Source organism: Plecotus auritus (assembly GCF_963455305.1).
Source record: "Plecotus auritus genome assembly, chromosome: 12".
NCBI classification, from domain to species: domain Eukaryota; kingdom Metazoa; phylum Chordata; class Mammalia; order Chiroptera; family Vespertilionidae; genus Plecotus; species Plecotus auritus.
Window position 1 is genome coordinate 42,203,552 of NC_137778.1, and position 22,074 is coordinate 42,225,625.

The 22,074-nt window shown below is 47.9% G+C and overlaps 1 protein-coding gene across 2 annotated transcripts in view; it reads left to right on the forward strand.

The window, feature by feature from the left end:
* OLFM3 (olfactomedin 3) overlaps positions 1-22,074 on the forward strand; it is a 103,628-nt gene that overhangs the window by 54,269 nt on the left and 27,285 nt on the right. Inside the window, exon 1 of one of the 2 annotated variants that reach the window (XM_080649178.1) lies at positions 19,130-19,260. The exons of the other annotated variant lie outside the window; for it this stretch is intronic. Coding sequence (XP_080505304.1) covers positions 19,132-19,260 — 129 coding nt within the window. The 5' untranslated portion in view covers positions 19,130-19,131. Of the gene's footprint in view, positions 1-19,129; positions 19,261-22,074 lie in introns of those variants that run through there. 2 annotated transcript variants of the gene reach the window in all.

Below are 22,074 nucleotides of genomic sequence, written 5' to 3' on the forward strand. Positions count from 1 at the left end.
ATATGTGAATGTAATTAACAATCCATTTTTATTGAAAATTAAATTGTTTTTATTTTTGCAATTAAAAATATTCTTGGATAGAATTATTTACTTTGGGGAGACGCAAATAGATTAAACTCGTGAGATAAAAGGTATGCTAATTTGTAAGACTTAATTCCTTCCGGTAAGCACATAATTGAAGAGAAACTTGATTTTTGCTTCTTACAAATTCACTCTATTGCTGACTCTGTGAATATTTCAGAAATTCAGAAAATGCATGTACCAAGGGATCTTTGTATCATTCTTCCATAAATTAAAATTTTCTGAATATGAAATAGAAGATAACTGGCTATTTTCTATTCAGAATTGCATTTATTAAAAGAGCATTCAGTCAGCCCATAGATAAATCTAGGCTTCTATTACAAGTTCACTGTGTGAGTTAGTAATACTCCCGCCATGATAAAAGGTAGAAGAAAAGGATTTTAGAACCAGACGCAGTGTATCGCATCAAAAAGCAAAACAGCTCATTGAAGTCAAGAAACACATAAAACACCTAACAAATATCAAACAATCTTTTGCAAAGAGAAGTGAAATAATGAAGAGTACAACATTAAATCATTAAGACACGGCAAAACAGCTAACATTGAACTCGGTGTTTAAGGAATAGTTTTCCCTTTATGTAAAACAGAGATGTCATAAGAATAGGAAGAAATAAGAATAAATTTGGAAGGTCACTACTCAAACTATGTTGTATAGTCGGCAACACACAAAACAACACATTAACTAAACGCTGAAAGGACAATACAGTGGTTAATAGATAAATCTTTCTTAAAAATATTTTTTTATTGATTTCAGAGAGGGAGAGAGAGATAGAAACATTCAGGATGAGAAAAGAATCATCAATCGGCTGCCTCCTGCACGCCCCCTACTGGGGATCAAACCTGCAACCTGGGCATGTACCCTGGAATCCATCCATGACCTCCTGGATCATAGGTCGACGCCCAACCACTGAGCCACACCAGTCAGGCTAATAGACAAATCTTGAGACATACATTCTGTGCTTTAGCCCTTGACAAAAGGAAGGCTCCATGGTCTGCCAGGACCCCGGATACCTCTGAGGAGCTTTCATGGCTCTCCTTGAACTCTGTTAGAACCTCAAGGCTGAGGCGATAGTTCAGCTCATTCCAGATCACTCCTCCACATTTCCCTCCTCGGGGCCGTTCCTCAGAACCCGCACAGTCATTGCTGGGGAATACGATTAAACCCTACGCATATACACTGAGTGGCCAGATGATTATGATCTCTGAACGTACAATAATCTGGCCATATATATATATATATATATATATATATATATATATATATATATATATATGGGGCCCGGTGCATGAATTCGTGCATGGGTGGGGTCCAGCCAGCCTGGCCAGGGGAAGGGGACATGGGCGGTTGGCTGGCCTGCCTGCTGGTTGAACTCCTAGTCGAGGGAACAATTTGCATATTAGCCTTTTATTATATAGGATATACACTGAGTGGCCAGATTATTATGCGTTCAGAAATCATCATCATCTGGCCACTCAGTGTATATTTGCAGCTCGTGTGACTTCTCTAAGGGATAGTGACGACTGATTAAGTCTACAATGAGGTCCATCTAAATGCAGTTGGTATCACTGCTCTCGGCTCATTGAACTGCACCTGATCCTCAAAGCACCAACAGATAGGGACTGAGGCTAATTCTGATCAGTTTTCGGGATGCTGGTTGCCTTGTTTTCTAACGCTCTATACAGTGTGACTTTCTGCTGCCATCATGAGTTTGCTGCCCAGAACTCTGGGGCCACTGACGGAAAGATAGGCTTAGAAGGTGCATTGCTGCTGACGGCTGGGAGCCCACAGGTAACGGCTTCTGGCAGGAGCCCGGTTGGCACTGGAATCTTACCTCGAGCACTTCCACCCCCGATGCCACCTACAACCAGCGACCTCAAGCCATGTCAGAGCCCCGGTGCCCGGGCTGCATCCTCAGTCCTCGTTTTGGTTGGGGCAGGACACAGACGGGGCGGCCTTGGCAGCCAGCTTCCCTCGGTGTGGCAGCTTGGGGAACGGACCAGCATGCACAGGTGCCTGTGGGCTCCTGGGCTCTCGGTGGTCGCTGTCCACCTGCTTCCTCCTGCCCCGAGGAGACTCACAGCAGCACAGTGGGTTTTTTTTGTGTTTTTTTAAAATATATTTTATTGATATTTTACAGAGAGGAAGGGAGAGGGATAGAGAGCCAGAAACATCGATGAGAGAGAAACATCAATCAGCTGCCTCCTGCACACCTCCCACTGGGGATGTGCCCGCAACCAAGGTACGTGCCCTTGACCGGAATCGAACCTGGGACCTTTCAGTCCGCAGGCTGACGCTCTATCCACTGAGCCAAACTGGTTTCGGCAGCAGCACAGTCTTAGGGCTGTTTAGATTTCTGCAGAGTGTGCTGGACACGTTTCTCTTTGACAAAGGGGTTTTCAAGATGTGATAAATGCGTCAATAAACTGAACAAATTTAACAGGAACTAAAGACGTGCTCTGTACTTCCATCTGCTGATGGCCAGCTTATAAAACACGGGTCCAGGCACCATAACCAGGTCAGGAAGCCCAACAGGACTGAGGAGAGAAGTGGATGAAATGAGAGGGACCTAGTATTTCCCTAAAGAGCTCTGCTGGCCCTGGCCGGTTTCGCTCAGTGGATGGAACATCACCCTGCGGACTGTAGGGTCCCAAGTTCGATTCTGGTCAGGGCACAGGCCTGGGTTGCAGGCTCCATCCCCCGTGGGGGGCGTGCAGGAGGCAGCCAATCAATGATTCTCGCTCATCATTGATGTTTGTATCTCTCTCTCCCTCCCCCTTTCTCTTTGAATAAAAAATATATATATATTTTTAAAAAGAGCTCTAATGATGTGTACGGCCCACACTGAAACCCTTAGACAGCCCACCCCCGCTGTCCCTTAAACAATTCTGACATCCAGTGTTAAGGTAGGGCGGCTATGAAAAAACATGGGAAGCCAAACTATAAAAAACTTGAATAAACTACATCCGTGACAATATTCCATTTGGAATTTTAATGTCAAAATCACTTCTTCCTTTGGCCAGGCTTAAACTTGTCTTCATTCGTAAACAAATACAAACAACACAACAGCGCTAGAGTTATTTAATGGCCTGCCCTAAACTTCGGAAGCTAGCATTTACGTTTCCGCCACTCTTCGGCCCAGAGGACCCAGAGATGCTTCAGCCAATGTGAGCCTGTAACAGCATGTGGAGGGTGTGACCTTTTCCAGGACCCAGCAGCCACGGTTTCCCTCGGCGTCCACTGCCCAGGCGCCTTGGGAGCTGATGGACGAGGGGCGGGGCCTGAGGACCCACCCAATGCTGGGCACCAGGCCTCCTGGCCTCCCCAGTTCCCTCCGATCTGCTTTGCACCCTGCGGCTGCTCAGAGCAGGTGGCTCCCATTGGCAGCAGAGAGTTGTGGGAAGATCCTCAGGAAATGAATATTTATGAGCAGCCCCAATCCTCATTTTAAGTGTAAGGGGAAAGCACATTTTAAACACAGGGAGAACCGCAGGAAGTGCACCATCTTTAAGTATTTACAGCCTCCTTGTGCTCTTTCTGAAATCCTTTCATCTGAAGGACAGTAACTACATTGGGAGGGAAACACTGCATTTGCCGGCGAAGTCTGATAAATGCTCTTCAGCACGGGAAACCAGTCACTTCTGTAAATGGTTTCCTCGTTTTTGCGCAAATTGCTTTGCAAGCTCAGTTAAATCGCTTTGCCATCCCACTCAAACCCGGTTTGTGACGCTCAAATGATGGGGGTCAAGTTTCCCCTTGCAGTTCTTCCTAAGTTGGCAAGACCATTTTCGCTCGATTATGGGAAGTTAGGAATAAGAATTGAGGACACTTTCTAAATCCCTCCCATGCAAACAATTTGGGGGGGGGGGTGTCTTGTTATAACTTCAAAATGGGGGGCAAATGGTCTAATGACAGAATAAAAACAATATTTGAGATAGCAGTGTTTTATACATTTCAGTAGAGAGTGTAAGCGGGTTTTTCTGCTGTGTTGCTATGTGGCGGTGTTTTCACCCTCTCTCGGCCTCCAATTACTCATCGTGAGTGGAGGTTTAACAATACGAACCAACCACCAGACCTGCTGTAAGAGACCAGCAGTACGCAGGCTAGCCAGGGCCTATAAATACTGCTGTCCCCCTGGCTGGAGGGACAGACAGCCCACAGTCCACACAGACCTTGTCGGCACAGAGCCGAGTGCTTGAATTTTAAAGAATGGTATTCCTCTTCTAACATCATCAAAATGTAATATTCTAGCTTGTTTTCTCTAAGGCACAACACACAGTAAAGCCAAATGAATATTTTATATCCCATACACACACACACACACACACACACACACACACGGAAGTTAAAATTAGTGGAGCTATATTCCATTACTGAGCTATGTTTATTGTTTACTTTAAAACCTACAAATATTTGAATAAATGATAAGTGATCATTACACATTGCATTTCAATGATTAGATAACTTGCAAAAATGTTTTATGCAGAATGCATATCCAAAAACATTAATATGAGTAGATGAATGTTTATTTGCATAAGCTAACTTAGTTCACATTAAGTACTGTTAAATGTTCCTTAATTCACCACATTCTTTTATGGCTGTTTAAAAAATTACCATCCAGCAGATTTCATAATGCAGATTGCCTTCCTAATATGCTGGGACATTTAACAAACTACTTACGATTTTATGAAGCCAACTATTCATATTTAGGTACTAATCACTATAATCTAAAGAGATGTGGTAGTATATACTTTAAATTTTTCTTATTTATTGATTCAATGTGCAAATTACAGTATGTGAACAATGATACTGAAAGTATTTAATGTTGGTAAAATAGAACTAGGATAAATAAAATGTATTCAACTTAATACCAACACAAAAATACATTTTAATCCAAATCAATGATTCTATTGAGTAGAACAGAGAAGTACTGAGCTTCTACTTCCGAAAGAGCAATTACATTTTTAAAGTAGAAATAACTTTTATCATATTCACTTATATTTACCAAGCCGCTTAATCGTGTTTCTTTAAATGCATTTGGCCCATGAAACAATTTCCTGAGAACTAGGGACATTCTATTTCATCTGGCTATATTTTAAATAAGCAAATTAGCGCTCTACATCTGGATAGATTTCTTCGGCTGATGAAATATGATTGTGTTTTTTCTTATGTGTGCATCTGGAGATGCAAATGGCTTTGTTACATACAATGACAAATCACTGCACTAACTTTCTCTTTGAGAAAAATTCTGACCAAATAAACATGGAGCTGACTAGAAATGGCATGTGAGTTCTTCAAGACTTGACTGCCGACTCTTCGTTTTCTTTTTAAAAGCACATCTGGTAGAGCTGAATGTTCCCGAGTTCCCTAATTCGACCTGCTCGCCCTTGAACCTGCCCACTTTGAGTCTGCGTGCCATTCTCAGCCCTGGACCAATGGCACCGCAGCCAGAGGCTCCGGGGCTGCTGGCTGTGGCTCTGTGAGGCTGTTGGATACAGTAGGACCATGGTCGGCAAACTGCAGCTCGCGAGCCACATGCGGCTCTTTGGCCCCTTGAGTGTGGCTCTTCCACAAAATACCACGGCCTGGGCGAGTCTGTTTTGAAGAAGTGACGTTAGAAGAAGTTTAAAAAATTTGGCTCTCAAAAGAAATGTCAATCGTTGTACTGTTGATATTTGGCTCTGTTGACTAATGAGTTTGCCGACCACTGCACTAGGACAAATACTAACGATTTTACATACCACAGACAGCGTTCTGTGGCGCAGGGACCCCAGCCCCTCCCGTGACCCGCCCTGAGCTGGGAGAATCCCGTGCCTTCCCTTCCATCCTGAAATCCTCCCCCCTCTCCCCAACGGAGCATCAGATCGCATACTTGGAGGACCCCCCAGGATGTAAACACGCACGTTATAACAGAAGACCCGCAGGCCTGAGGCTGCAGTGTGGACTGAAGTCCTCAAGCCCTGCTAGAAGGCTCCCGGGTCCCAGCGTGCTCCCGCGCAGAGACTTTCAAATCTACTGCCTACGGACTGACAGCTGCTCCCACCGGAGACCCGCTGGCAGAGAGCCTGGCTGGGAGGGCGCCACCGTGCCGGGCCTGGGGCAGGGGGCAGGATCAACAAGGAACCGGCCAGAGAAGCCCCGATGCAAACCCGGGAGCGAGAATGACAAGGAACCTCGCAGAGCCCACCTGAGAGAGGGACCCCCCACTGCAGCTGCGGTGACTCATGAATCCTCTAGCGGGGGTCCTCAAACTGTTTAAACAGGGGGCCAGGTCCCTGTCCCTCAGACCGTTGGAGGGCCGGACTATAGTTTAAAAAAAACACTATGAACAAATTCCTATGCGCACTGCGGGCCCGGGACGCGTCGGCTGCTAAGCAGGACAGGCAGCGGCACCCAGCGGGCCGGATAAATGGATAAATGTCCTCGGCGGGCTGCATGTGGCCCGCGGGCCGTAGTTTGAGGACGCCTGCTCTACAGGTACCAAGTCTCATTTTGATGAGCCTTTTACTTCCTCCTGAGCTAGAATGACCAGCCCGCTCCCTGCCCCCCGCCCCCCGCCCCCGGGAGCGTCAGAGGACCCTGTTCTGCTCGGCAGGGCGCCAACGAGAGGGTGTCCAGATGAGAGGGGCCTGGTGGCGCCCTGAACGCACGCCGAGAGGGGACAGTCCCCAGGTCTGGGCATATTCTTCCTGGAGCCTGCCTTTGTAAAGGCCTTCACGTAACGGAGGAGGGCAGCTCCCGGTGGGGCAGGACAAGGACGGCAAACGGAATACGCATGCCCACGACTCTCTCGTGATTGGAAACGTCTGGTATCGAAGCATCTAGTTGCACGGGGTAGATTTTAGCAACGTGGGGGGAGGTGTCCCAGCTGAAAGGTCGATGTTTCGGGGCTGCTGCTGAGCTCGTGTCTCCGCTGAGTGACGGCTGGACTGGAGGCCCCGAGCCAGGCTCCCCGATGCTCTGCCCCGGCCTCCTCACCCCGGAACCACACTCACCGCGGAGAGGCCCCCGCACACGCCTCTGGTTGCACACGCGTGTCTGGAATTTGGTTGCCCATCGCGATCAGGAACTTTTGACAGGTGAAAACGCATGTCCCGCTGCGAGCCCCTTGGGCAGCATTCCTGGTCACGGGGGGGGGGGGGGGGCCGGGGGGGAGGTCTCTGTTCTCAGAGGCAACAGGTGACCGTGTGGCATCCAGACCACTGTTCAGAGGACGGAGCCCGGGAGTCAGGACGGTGGCTGGTTAGGTCTTCAAAACTGTCCTGGTCAGTGAGTGACGGCGGGCCCTTAACCCACCAGCCAGGTGTGCTGTGGGGTCTCCTGGTGCAGGGACAGCTAAGCAATGTCGCTGGTGCTGCTTTGGTCACCTGACGTGCAGATGGAGAGAGACCTTGCCCTCTGCAGTCATCAACGATCAGAAGTGTCGCTGCTGGGAAGCGAATCCGTAAGAATGGGCCAGCCCGCTCCTGCCTGGACGACCCGATCACTTTGACACGGAGACGCGGCCTCCAGGTCAGCCGGGTGCCCACACTCAGGTGAGGGCTTTTCGGCGTCCTGTTCCACATCGCTCTTCACTTCGCAGTTGCCAAGGAAACAGAATCCAGACTCGACACCACTCGGGCCTGATGTCGGGGCACTGCCTCCCCTTCCAGCCCGGCTCTTCCTGGCATTCTCACGATTCTGCTCTAGTTGAATGCTGTCTGAGCTCCGCCCGCCCCGTCCCGCCCGCAACCCTGCTTCCTCCTCTGCTTGCTGAGAGGCTCCGTGCTGCCTGTGGTTTTCCGGGTGCCGCGGGTGCGCCCGGCTGCCTGTGCTGGACCCCAGGGCCGTCCCGGCTCTCCAGCAGGTGGGCTTTATGGGGAGGGATCATACTCCTTCCTCCGAGCATCGGTAACACCAAGAGCCCACCCAGAGCCACGGGGTGAGCGACCGAATGCGCCTCCGACCCACGCTCTCAACTGAGCTCAGAGTCAGGGGAAGTGGGGGCCGAAGGGAAGCGAAGGTGTGAAGAAGTAGGACCCGCGTCCGGGTACCCTGACCTGCCAGCCCATCACAGGGAGCGTTCTGTTTTTGTTCAACTGCCAATGGGCGGCGTTTCCTGCTTGCCCTGTCGCTCACACCCGCTGTGGGCCACCCAACACCGCTGTCCCCCAAGCCCTGCCTGCCCCCCGCCTCCCTTCCCTCCTCCCAGAACGAGCCATAATTTGTTCATGTCCCGCTGCCTTTGTACACACGGCACAGCTCGTTCTATCGGAGTTACGCTCACCGGCACATTTCCCCCTTGTTTCTGTCAGTGCCCGCCAGCACGTGAGCTGCTGAGAGTGAATTTTATTCGTCGTCGATGGCCTGCACGTAGTGCCAGCACGGAGAGAATGATCCATAAATCCTGCTGAACGCATACGTGACCCCCGTGCGACAAACCCTGCTCCTCCCATAGCTCTAGATCTAATTTTTGTGGGGAACTATTGGCTAACATATTATCGAAAGGCACAAATACACAAGAGGGAGCGTATTGTCTCTCACGGACGTGTTTACGAAGCCGTCTTGGAAGAAAGCTATCCGTGAGGTCCGCAGGCATGGGGTGCCAGCATTAGGGAGCAGCAGGTCCCAGCAGCCCCAGCGCTAATCCTATAGCTGCCTGGGACCCCCAGACTGGAGGCGGAGGCGAATCCCAGTCTAAGCATCATGCTGAATGCGGGGAAGGGGCCCCTGTTGGTTCTGCTTTGTTTCCACAGCACTGGGCGAGGGAGGGGAACCACAGAACGTCAGTGCCCTGTGTGCTCCTCGCTCCAGCTGCAGTCACGCTGCTGGGCAAGACAAAGCCATGGGGAGCCCCGCACCCTGCTCAGCTCCCACCCGGTGCGGGCTCCTAGGGGGGCTCAAGCAGGTTTGCTGAAAGTGAAGGAGATGCGGGAGGGAGGGAGGGGGGAGAGGGGAGGGAGCAGGGGGAGGGATAGAGAAAGGAAAGAAGGAGATGGAAGGAAAGAAGAAAGGAAGGGAGAGAGGAGGGGGGATGTGGGCTGGGAGGGGGAGAGAGGGAAGGCACTGCAGACAGCCCACCTCCATACGCACTCTCTCAGCTGCCTGCACACCTCTTTGCAGAAGCCTGACAGGAAGCGTCTCGGCTGGGATTAATTTGGCCGCATGCCTCCCGCCTCACATGCCGGCTAAGTGTTCGCATTCCTGCTACTCCCTGCTCACGTGACGTGTGCTTGTGGAAGACGGTTTTCTTGGTAAACACAGGCCCTTGGGAGCTCCGGTCCTCCTCTCGGCTCCCTTCCCGAGAAAAGGCTGTTTTCACAGCAACATTCACTTCCGCTCCACAGTCTCCTTACACGCAGCAGCCCTCAAGATCGCTTTTCTTTATTAATAGAAAGAGAGGTCAACATGGGAAACACAGGGACAGGAAGTGCTCACTGACCCAGAAAGGGCTAAAGAATGTAAATCTCTACCATCGGACGCACAGAACCCAATTCCTTACAACCTGCATGGCATCTCATTGTAGGACCCCTAGTCCACTCTACTGTCACTGCCCTGAGCAAGTTAAAAATGAAGAGCATTTAGAGCTGAGCTTGCACAACTAGCTCCAGCCCCTTTCCCAATGGAGTCCTTCCCCATCACTTTCCCAATGAAGTCCTTCCCCATCACTTTCCCAATGGAGTCCTTCCCATCACTTTCCCAATGAAGCCCTTCCCCATCACTTTCCCAATGGAGTCCTTCCCCATCACTTTCCCAATGAAGCCCTTCCCCATCACTTTCCCAATGGAGTCCTTCCCCATCACTTTCCCAATGAAGTCCTTCCCCATCACTTTCCCAATGGAGTCCTTCCCCATCACTTTCCCAATGAAGTCCTTCCCCATCACTTTCCCAATGAAGTCCTTCCCCATCACTTTCCCAATGGAGTCCTTCCCCATCACTTTCCCAATGGAGTCCTTCCCCATCACTTTCCCAATGAAGCCCTTCCCCATCACTTTCCCAATGGAGTCCTTCCCCATCACTTTCCCAATGGAGTCCTTCCCCATCACTTTCCCAATGAAGCCCTTCCCCATCACTTTCCCAATGGAGTCCTTCCCCATCACTTTCCCAATGAAGTCCTTCCCCATCACTTTCCCAATGAAGCCCTTCCCCATCACTTTCCCAATGGAGTCCTTCCCCATCACTTTCCCAATGAAGTCCTTCCCCATCACTTTCCCAATGGAGCCCTTCCCCATCACTTTCCCAATGAAGCCCTTCTCCATCACTTTCCCAATGGAGTCCTTCCCCATCACTTTCCCAATGAAGCCCTTCCCCATCACTTTCCCAATGGAGTCCTTCCCCATCACTTTCCCAATGAAGCCCTTCCCCATCACTTTCCCAATGGAGTCCTTTCCCATCACTTTCCCAATGAAGCCCTTCCCCATCACTTTCCCAATGGAGTCCTTCCCCATCACTTTCCCAATGGAGTCCTTCCCCATCACTTTCCCAATGAAGTCCTTCCCATCACTTTCCCAATGAAGTCCTTCCCCATCACTTTCCCAATGGAGTCCTTCCCCATCACTTTCCCAATGGAGTCCTTCCCCATCACTTTCCCAATGAAGTCCTTCCCATCACTTTCCCAATGGAGTCCTTCCCCATCACTTTCCCAATGGAGTCCTTCCCATCACTTTCCCAATGAAGCCCTTCCCCATCACTTTCCCGATGGCGCTCACCCCACCTTCTCTCGCCTCCACTGTGCATCCCGGTAAGGCTGGGACCGTGCGGCTCAAATGGCCGTAGTTGTTTCTGTTCTGTTCCGTTCCCAGACTGAAAAACTCCTCAAAAGATGAAGCCATGCCATCTTGCCTTTGTATTTTTCAGAATACGACAGTTTCTGAGCCAGCGAATGAACTTAATAAATGTTTCATACATCAGTGCCTTTATAGGTCAATGAGAGAGTAATGACATACTTCTGCTTATGTTTTTCTAACAGCAAAATACAACACATACCGAAGCTGGAAAATGTGGGGAGAATGTCTAGCGTTATTGATGATTTTTAGATAATAAACAGGGAAAAATAATCAGGGCAAAGATAATAAACAGGGAGAAATCATCAATAATGCTAGACAGCATTTGTCAAAACATTTTCCTTTACTTATCCACTGTCAAGTTTGTAATTCTGTATGTCACTGGACCTCTTTCGGGTATTGCTACTCTGTCGTTACTGAAACTATCTTCACAAGGTTAACAGTCCTTAACTGCATGGAAACAAAAGACAAGGGGATGGGGAAATAAGCATTGTGCAGCTTCATCTATGTGGTGGTTGCTTGCATGACCGGCCTTTCTGGTTTTCTGACTCCTTTTACAAAACTGTGTCATTCCCACGGCCCTTCTGGGGACAAAGCTTGCCTGGTTTGCTACAAGTGCAGATCTCTCGACACTGGGATCACAGAACCACCCTGACGACACGTGCCGGCGAGGGGCCGTGCAGACAAATGACACAGCGAAGGCCGCTACATGAAACTGACCCTGCGGGGCGAGGCCGTTTATGTAGATTTGTTCAAAAGCGGCTACAAACGTCCTCTTCTTCCGTCCTTGGATGTCCGGGGTTATTTACTACCAACAGGTCTTTGGTTCCCGCTAAACATCCATTTCAAATTGCACGAGGGGGATAAGCTTTAGGAAACACCCTGTTAGCAAATTGCACATTTGAAGCGAGGGTGTCCTTTCACGCTGCCACGAGATGGTCCACTTCCCCATCACCAGGCAATTTCCCCGCCGCGTTGAGGTGCCTCTTCCTAAGCAACGTCTTTCCGAAAAGCTCTCGGCAATCATTTAACGCTTCGGGCTGCCCCGGCGACGTGGGCGAGGTAGAAAACCCCAAAACAGATGCCACTGGAAGTGAAGCTGGGGCTGAGCCCTCACCTGAGACTCGGGGTCTCCCCGTGACTGCTCTGCCCCGTCACAAGCACAGATAAACTCGGGGACGGGACACCTTACTTGTAATTTCTGTGCTCCGCTTTAAGCATCCGAGAGCATGCCAATGGCTAAATCATAACGCGTCCCCCAAATAATTCCAGTTATTTTAAAAAGACCACCTTTGAAATTAATATTTGCCACGATCACATTGTTCTTGTCTGTGTGTGTGTTGTGTGCACATGGGCACGTGACTAAGGAGATTCTGAGGATGTGACTATTGGGGTTCAGATACTGGCCTTGCCATTGATTAGCTATGTGACCTCACTAGCCCATTGGACCTCTCAGTTCCTCAGTGCCTCGTGTATAAATTGGTTGTGCCAACAATACCGACTTCTAGGGCAGTGGTCGGCAAACTGCGGCTCGCGAGCCACATGCGGCTCACAAGCCATGGTTTGCTGCTCTGTTGACTAACGAGTTTGCCGACCACTGTCCTGGGGTTTGCGTGAGAGTTGAATGAGTTCCTACAAAGTGAAGTCCTTAGGGGTGGGCAAACTTTTTGACTCGAGGGCCACAATGGGTTCTTAAACTGGACTGGAGGGCCGGAACAAAAGCATGGATGGAGTGTTTGTGTGAACTAATATAAATTCAAAGTAAAGGAGCGGAGGGGAGAGCAAGAGAACCGGATAGAACAGCCGGATCCAGCCCGTGGGCCGTAGTTTGCCCACGGCTGCTTAGGACATGCTGGGAAGACAGGCTGCAATAGGCCACTCCCCCAGGCTGGCCTGTGGGAGGGGCATGGCTTAGACCCGCCCTAGAATGCTGTGAGCAGCCAATCCCTATGAACCAACCACATTAGAATCAAGAATATGCGGCACATCTAAAACTCTTCAAGATAAGCCTTTATGTGTAATCCACCCCGAAGCTTGATGGCCTTCTCCGTCACTCACAATGTCTCCCTCTCTCCTTTCCACCCCGGTGATGAGAGAAGGCCCAGACACCTCCGTGTTGCCGGACTCATGCCCAACACTGAGCGACAGACGGCTCCTTATCTGCCGGGGCCGGGGTGTGACAAGCGCTTTATAGGTAGACGTGTACTCCACCCTGACACATGCCTAAGGAACTGGGTTCTCTTGTTAACCCCAATTTCCACACAGGAACCCGAGGCTCTGGGCGGCTGCCTGGCCAGCAGCGTGTCAGGGCAGAGTGGGGGGTGTCTGTGGGTCTGCAGGGACACAGGTGGCTCCTCCGTGTGACTCCATAGCAGGGAAAGGACTCGCTTTAACAGCTTCATTTCCCGCTGAAGAACCCAGAGTAAGGCGGGGGCTAAACTGATACCAAGTCTACATACACCCTTTGCCTTGTGATCTGAGGATCTCTCTGTCCCACCCCTGTGCCCGCTCCTTCCCTCTGGCTTAATCCTGAATGTATGTCTTCCCCCATCTTCAACTTGGAGGAAAACGTCAGGGGAAAGGAAGACACTGTTTGCCCTGAATACATTCCTCCCACGCACCCATTTTTCCTCCTTTGAAGCAGCAGCCGCTGCCGACACAGGATCCCCCCGGGCCTGGCAGACGAAGGTGGAGATGAGAAGACAGAAATCCTTCCTCCAAACAACTCTGCGCATGTTTTTCACTCTAAACTCCCTCTTTCATTAGTGAATGCTTTTAAGACACCCCTGAAACCTCCAGGCAAGAACTGCAAAGCACCGAGTTCCGGGAGCTGTCCGTGGTCCCTAATTAGCTGCCCAGGCCAAACCAGGGGGAGTCTGGTGATTGGACACACAGACAGCCACCTTCTTCTAACTCCTTTTATTTGAACTCATCCTTCCCATCGCCTGCGGTCCCTTCTGCCTTCCCTCCGTCATTAGAGACAAACTTCATTAGCCAAAGGCAAGAGGAAGAGAAGATTGCTTCCCCATGTATTTGAGGTTTTGGTGACCTGAGGCTTATCAAGAGAACACAGAACAGGAGTTGGAGACAGTACTTCTAGGCTTAGACCCCAACTGCTTGCATTCTGACTCTGACACTTGCAAGGAAAAGCATTCTTAGCCATAAGCAGAATGTTTCAATATTTTGTTTGCATGCACATATACATCCACCAGGCACACACAAACACACACATGCAAAGTGCAATATATTACACTGGCTCATTTGGAAAAACATAGGGCTATATTGTAATTTCGCACTGAGAATGGTCTCCTTTTTATTTTTTTAAATATATTTTAATACCTTTTTTAAATATATATATTTTATTGATTTTTTACAGAGAGGAAGGGAGAGGGGTAAAGAGTTAGAAACATCGATGAGAAAGAAACATCAATCAGCTGCCTCCTGTACACCCCCCACTGGGGATGTGCCCGCAACCAAGGTACATGCCCTTGACCGGAATCGAACCTGAGACCCTTGAATCTGCAGGCCGAGGCTCTATCCACTGAGCCAACCCGGTCAGGGCTGGTCTCCTTTTTAAACTGTGGTCAGGTCATAAGCAAAACAGTAACGTGTTGATTTAGTCATTAAACCAATAAATGTTTATGGAGAACCTACTATGTGCTAGGCACTCTCCTAAGTATTGAGAACACCCCAGGGAGCCAGCCAGGCGAGGTCCCTGCCTTCATGAAGCTCTGTTCCTAGAGGAGGAGATGAATAGGGTGAACAAGATGAACAGATAACAGGTACAGATTGCCAACTTGTAACAGGCTCTGGGGAGGAAAGAAGCAAAGCAGCAAAGGGCAGCATGAAGCAGCCAGATGAAAAGAGGAGAAGCTGGACATGGCGTAGTCAGCCAAGACCTCCTGAGAAGGGGATCTTGGAATTCAAACAAAATGGAGGTGAGAAGATATTGGGGAGACTGGGATGCCCCCCGAGAAGAGCAAACCCAAAGGCCCTAAGACGGAAAGTTACCTGGCATCAGTGAGAGGCCACAGTGGCTCCAGAGAAGAGTCGTAAGAAATGCGGTCAGAGAGATACAAGGAGGCCGGACTACGTAGAACCTTCCAGTTCATGCTAAATAGTTTGATTCTTGCCAAGAGTGAGACGGGCATCTGTTAAAGAGTTTTAAGCAGAGAAATGACATGATCTGACTTACATTGTAACAGAACCACTCGGATGGGGGGTGGGAGGGGTAGAAACAGACGGAAGTGAGACAAGGTCAATGACGGGTGGCTTCTGCAGTGAGCCCGGGGAGAGAGGGTGGTGACTGGGAGCAGCATGGTGGCAGTGGGGTGGGAGGAAGTGCTAAAACGCTGGCTATGTTTCTAAAGTAGGGACTAGAAGACCTGCTGATGGAATCCGCAAGAGATATACAATTTTATTTTATTTTCATTTTTTATTGAATTGATTGGGGTGACGATGGCTAACAAAATTATATAGGTTTCAGGCACACAAATCTACAACACATCATCTGTGCACTGTACGGTGTGTTCACCGCCCCAAGTCAAGTCTCCTTCCATCACATTTATCCTCCTTATACCCTCCTGCGCTACCCCCCTTCTCCTTGGCAATCGGTACCCATGATTTTTTTTTATTTTTCTTTTCTGTTTTGCTCAACCCCTCCACCAAGATGTAATTTTTTTAAAAGGAAAAGTTAAGGTTGAAACTTAACCTTTTGGCCTGACCAACTAAACCTTGGTGTTGAACTGGAAAGATTACATAGAAATGACTGCATGTATACGGTTTTTGTTTTTGTTTTTGTTTATTTCTTTGGGGTTGTTTTGTTTGCTAGAGATGGGGAAGGCATACTAGGAGCTCCGTTTTTTTTAACGTGTTCAATTTAAGATGTCTATTAAACATCCAAGCTGGGATGTCAAGTCGATAATTGGATGTACAGGTCTGGATTGATAGAACAGGTCTGAGAGGAAGAAATGAATTTGGGAGTCATTAGCATATAGATGAGGAAAAAAATCAACAAAAGAGTCTGAGAGAGATGGGTCAAAAAGGCGGGGGAAAGTAAGTGAATGTGGTGTCCTCGAAGCCAAGGGGAGGAATTATTCTGAGGAGGAGAAAGTAAAGGTCTGATGAATACTGCCCAGAGGTCAAGAAGGTTGTGGACTGAGAACTGGCTGCTAAAGTTAGTCATGCGGGCTGCTGTCAGCCTGGACAAAAGTAGTATCGATCGGTGGAGTGGAGAAGCGTTGACAAAAACTCGGGTAGGAGGAGAAAAACGGAAGATGGTGAGCAGAGGCACCTCTTTCCAGAAGGTCTGCCCTAAAGAGACAGCGAGCAAGAGAGGAAGAGGTGTCCCTGACATCACTTTGGTTCAACTGTCCTTTGAGCCCAACCACAATTCATGTCGTTATTCTACCCAATTATTCTCCTCCTCCTCCTCCTCCTCCAATAATTTTTTCAGTTAGTCTCCACAACTACATCTAACCTGCCATTTTCCTCTCTTCCTCAAACCACCCACGAAGTTTAAATGTTTTAAACTACAATAAAGTACACGTCGATGATTCCTTCTTTAATATTCTATTGTTTAACATGTAACCCCACTCTCTTTTTCTTGTCTTGCTTAAGGTCAGACTTTGGGATTTTCTACCATATTTTTATGTGGCCATAGGGTCTTTCCATGTATTTGACTTTTTCATATCTGCCTCAGCTGAGTTGCCCCAGAAACCCATACTCACCTACTGGCAAATAGCCCCCAAACTAGAAAGTGCATTGAGCATTAAAGCAATGTTAAACTTCTGTGCTCCAAATCAAGGGGAAAAAAATAAAATGCCAGTGACAGAACATGTCACTATCACATAGGATCACCTATAAGTCTTTTTTGGTCATTATTTATTTGCTTACTAACTACTTATTACATAGGTTTGTCATTAAATACTCTCTGGATAATAGGAAGACAGATTACCATAAGAAAACTAATAAATAAATGCATTAGTCAATATCTTTCAGCATTCCATTAGCAATAATGCATTTTGTAGGTTTTATAGCTATTGAACAAAGAATAATCACCATCCTGTTTGCAAACTAGAACTCAACTTCCAAAATGGAAATTAGAATGATGATCACTTCACTGGAGTCTGGGAGCACCAGAAACTATTTAGATCTTTACAAATGGTAGCTACGTTTATTTCCCACAACTAATAATCATTAGAATGAAAGCTTTTCTATCTCAACATGTGCCATTTAAACCTGCTCTAAAAACAACACATTATCGCTTTTATGTCGTTCATCAACATCAGCGAATCACAAGCCTTCACTGTTGTTTTCTCTCCGTCTTTAGTGTGGTGATTTGCATCTCTGATCTCTGGGAAATTGCAAGAAGCATTCCCTTTATGTTGTATTTTTATTTCTTCCTTTCTTTTGGATTTGCAATTAAGAGTCTGGTTTCTCCTGACATTAAAGCCTCTATTCTTCTAAAGAGACTATTACTCTGTCAACTGACAGTTTCATTAATAAGTAGAATTACCATCTGCCATGTTGCATCTTAAATTATCCAGTAATTGCATGTATATTAGTTTTCAATTTGGGGACTTAATCTCTTGAACAGATACTCCCCTCCTTTATTAGAATCAGATAGAGTTACAGGTGCATTTCGACAGGATTAGATTTGTAAATCCACTTGGCTGTTGTGTTCTTGCCACACTGTACTCCGAAGGTGAAATTTCACGGCCCTTTCTAGGAATAGTCCGTTCTGCAACGCCGAGTTCAGTATATAAACCATGGTGCTTTTATCCTTATTGCTTCCTCATATATGGCATGATGTTTGAAAGACAAAGAGATGTAATATTTTGTTTTCTGGACACTTGGTTAAAAAATAAGAGTCAGCTGAAATCCTCTGGATGTTTTTTAAAGGGGAAAACACAGCCTGGTTCCTATGAACTAGCAAGGAGGATTTGGGGGTATCTCAGCAGTCACCCCGCTTTAAAGCTGTTGTTAAGAATAAAGGGCACACACCTCCATAAATATGAATCTCCTCCCATTTTCTTAAAGCCACTGTCTTTATTTCGCCTGCCAAAACTGTTTCAGAAAAAAAATATAGATCTTTGGCTGAAAATTCCAATTACAAACAATTTCAGAATTCTCTTAAGGAAAACAGTATTTTTTTCCTTTCTCTAACAGACTCCTTTTCGTGTAATTTTCATGCAGCCATATTTCCCTATGTCTTATCTATTTTTATTTTAAACCATATATATTATGCAGACAATCTTATTCCATTTGGGATCTCAGATTTGGATGTGGCCAATCTGTGGTGTTGACAGAGAACAGAATAAAGGGACCCAGGGGCTCTAATTCCATCTACACATTTGCTGACAAAACCCTAATGAACAGATCTGAAGGGAGCCTGGGAGAGCAGGAAGAAACGGTAGAGAAATAAAAACCTGAAGCCGAGGAAATTTAAGTCACTGGCCAGTCACGCAATGAACTGCGTGGGAACAAAGGTTAGACCGCAAACTCCCTGGTTCCGACTCTGCGCAGTTTCGCTAAGTCACGTGTTCTCTCGGAGGCAGACTCCCAGCCTCCGTGGCCATGCCTCCGAGGGCGAACGTGGGGTTACGTGAGTGTGCCTGGTGCCTGAGCATCTCCTGGAAACACACATGAACTTCCCACAGCAGAAGCCTTCCGCTCAGGCTGTCTGACCCCACAGGCAATAGCTATTCCTCTTGGAGTGTTTTTTCTTTTCTTTTTTTTTTTTTTAGAGGCAACAAAGCTCATTTTAAGTGACTGGTTAAGGAAATCTCTCCTATCTTGGAACTCCTTTGCAGGCTTGCTCTCCTGCCCTGGCTGTGCCCCCGAGCAACCTGCAGGTATAGCGAGGTGTCTGCCATGGCCTGCTGGCAGCCCTCCCTGGGAAGGTGCATTTTTTATGAGGCATAAAGAGCAGCCCATTACACGCACAGAAACCCTGGAGGAAATGGACTCTGGATGCTCGCTGCCTGGTGGAGGGCAGGGCGAGCTCCATTTCCCCTCCCTGCAACCCCTGCTCCGATAAATACCAGCCCAGCCCTGCCCAGAGCACTCCTGGGATGAGAGATCCAAGTGTCTGGGGAGCAAGGAAAAGGCAGGGCAGGCACTTCCCGGGGGGCGGGTGGGAGGGGAGAGGGCAGCCCGTCCTGCCTCAGAGCTGGGGAGTGGATCTCTTCTCCTGCGGAGATGTGGCTGCTGTGGGCACGCCTCCCCGCTGCCAGCCAGGCGCCAGCCTCTCAGCCAGTCCCCGGGAAAACTCGGTAGCTGCACAGCCATGAGCCCGCCCCTGCTGCAGCTGGGTGCGCTGCTGAGCTCCATGGCCATGATCTCAAACTGGATGTCCCAAACGCTCCCCGCCCTGATGGGGCTCAACACCACGAGGCTGTGGACGCCAGACGCCTTAGTAAGTCACGCCGCGCGGGTGGGCTGGGCCTCTCGGGAAGTGACTGCATTAACCAGTGGGCTGGCTGGCTTCTGCGGATTGAGAAGGCTGAGATTTTTGCTTCTCTGGGTGGTGGTAACGTTAGTCTTTTTTTAATGAACACGTAAAAATTACATGAAAAAATAGATTTCCCCAGAAATTACCTGCGCAAGGAAAAACTAGACTCAGCGAATGGTTCAGCACAGAGAGCTTTCGCTTAACGATATTAACCTGAGGTTCGGAAGGACATTTAATTTGTTTTGTTTCTTGTAATTTAAATCTTCTTTTAATGTCTGTAAAATCCCATTAATGGTTCCTACAGAGTCTCGTCTTTCTAATCTAGCTGTGCTATAGCAGGTTCCTCCTTGAACTTGAATTCCTGTGACTTTGCAATGCATTCAGCCAGAGAAACCAACCTCTTTTAAACATAAATGAGTAATAAAAAAACACCTCAGCGATTTAAAGCGTGCCAAAAAGACCTTAAGAAGCTAAGAAACGCCAAGAACAGATAACTTGCCTGATAAAAACCCTCTCTCTGTACTGTTTAATTTTTCATAAAGACTTTTCCCATTACAAGCGTCACTCCTGTAGTCTTCCTTCACTAAAATGAATGGCCTCTTCACCCTCCCCAGATTAGAAGCAAGTCTCTTCTGATAGCTGGAAGCCCACCTTAGTTAGCAATCCTCTTAAACCTCCCGAACAAAAATGGAAACTATCGGCTTTTCAAACAGCAGTGCATAAACCCAATAGAGGGGGTGTTCTAGAAAGACAGCTTCCGTGCTGCCCTTGAAGGTCTTTATGTTTTCATCTGATCGGTTTTCACCGCTGGCCTCCCGCAGTACAATCAGAAAAAGCCAGTAAAAAAGGCATGTAACCCTCTATTTTCAAGGCTTGTTTGCAGCTACTACTAATAATGAGTCTATCTATCAATGTGCAGTGAACTGAATAGAGCCAGGGGGTCAAATTAATTACATAATTAGCCTGATTGGCCAGGCGCTTGGGCGCCTGCAGAGCGCACGGGAGGTGCACTGTCACCTGCACTTACGTTCCCTCCGCCCTTGAGTGACTTAAGAAACCTCAGAGCCAGGTGCCGAGACTTCCCTCCTGGCTGCATGGTGTGTAGCCCAGGGGTCCTCAAACTTTTTAAACAGGGGGCCAGTTCACTGTCCCTCAGACCGTTGGAGGGCCGGACTATAGTTTAAAAAAACAACTATGAACAAATTCCTATGCGCACTGCGGGCCCGGGACGAGTCGGCTGCTCAGCAGGACAGGCAGCGGCACCCGGCGGGCCGGATAAGTGTCCTCGGTGGGCCGCATGAGGCCTGCGGGCCGTAGTTTGAGGACCCCTGAGGGATGGCAAGAAGATTGCGGTTAGAAAGAAAGCACAGGAGCCCAGTCAGCGTGGCGCAGTGGTTGCGAATCTAGCCCTGAACCAGGGAGGTCATGGTTGGGGCATAGGCCCAGGTGGCAGGCTCAACCCAGTAGGGGCATTGTAGGAGGCAGCTGATCAATGCTTCTCTCTCCTCATTGATGTTTCTATCTCTCTACCTCTCCCTTCTTTTCTGAAATCAATAAAAATATTTTGTTTTTGTTTTAATATATTTTATTGATTTTTTACAGAGAGGAAGGGAGAGGGATAGAGAGTTAGAAACATCGATGAGAGAGAAACATCGATCAGCTGCCTCCTGCACACCTCCTACTGGGGATGTGCCCGCAACCAAGTTACGTGCCCTTAACCGGAATCGAACCCGGGACCTTTCAGTCCGCAGGCCGACGCTCTATCCACTGAGCCAAACCGGTTTTGGCGGAAATCAATAAAAATATTTTGTAAAAAAAAGAAAGCATTCTGTCACCAACAAACAATTACAAAACAAAGAAACTCACACCACTTCATAATCCCCAAGCCAAATGCCCTCACTGTGCGTGTGAATACTGGGGGTGCTCACCAGCTCAGGTGTGAGATAAACTCCGTCCAGGAATGAAACTGAACTGAGAAAGTCAGCACTGAGCTCCTCAAACTCGGCACCTTGCCTCCGAGATGGGCAACTTGTGTGCAGATAAGACATTGGCTTGGTTATTTCCAATGTTGATGGCGAAGAATTGAATTTCCAAAATAATGCCTGATTCTCTTAGGACCTCTCTCTTGTCATTTTAAAGTAAGTTTATGTTCTTTACTTTCTGGTTGGTAATCTGTTGGTTGAAAAGTATAAAGCATCCTTATGGTTTACGGATGTGCTGTCACAACCAAATATTCCTTTGGATGAAAAAAAAAAATCTCAGAAAGTTCTGGAAAGTTTGTGCTATAGTATTTACTAGAATGGATGGAGAGACCAGCTTGCAAAGGTTCTTTTCTCCTTTGCATGCTTTACAGCAGTGGCATACCTTGCTCAAGAGCAATGTCAGTGATGGCCTTTCCCCACCTTAATTATTCAAGATAATTGCTCATACTTTAGAATTCCCGTGGTGAAAAAGAATGAATCTGTATTTCCTAGATTAAGATCATCAAATGTTAATGCTGGAAATGCTCTTAGGAACCATCCAAGCCAGGAATTTTCACACTATTTTTGGCAACAATGCCCGGCTATCTGGCTATTTTATTCAAATCCTACATAAGCTGAATAATGAATAAATATAGGGTGTCCCAAAAAAAACCAAAAACGTATATACACTTTAAATAAGTATAGAGGCAGTGCTTATCAAAACACATTTCATTTTAAAAATTGAGCTTATCAGCTGTGAAACTGTGTATACATCTTTGGCGGGGGCGGGGCGGCGGGGCGGGGAGAGACACTCTAT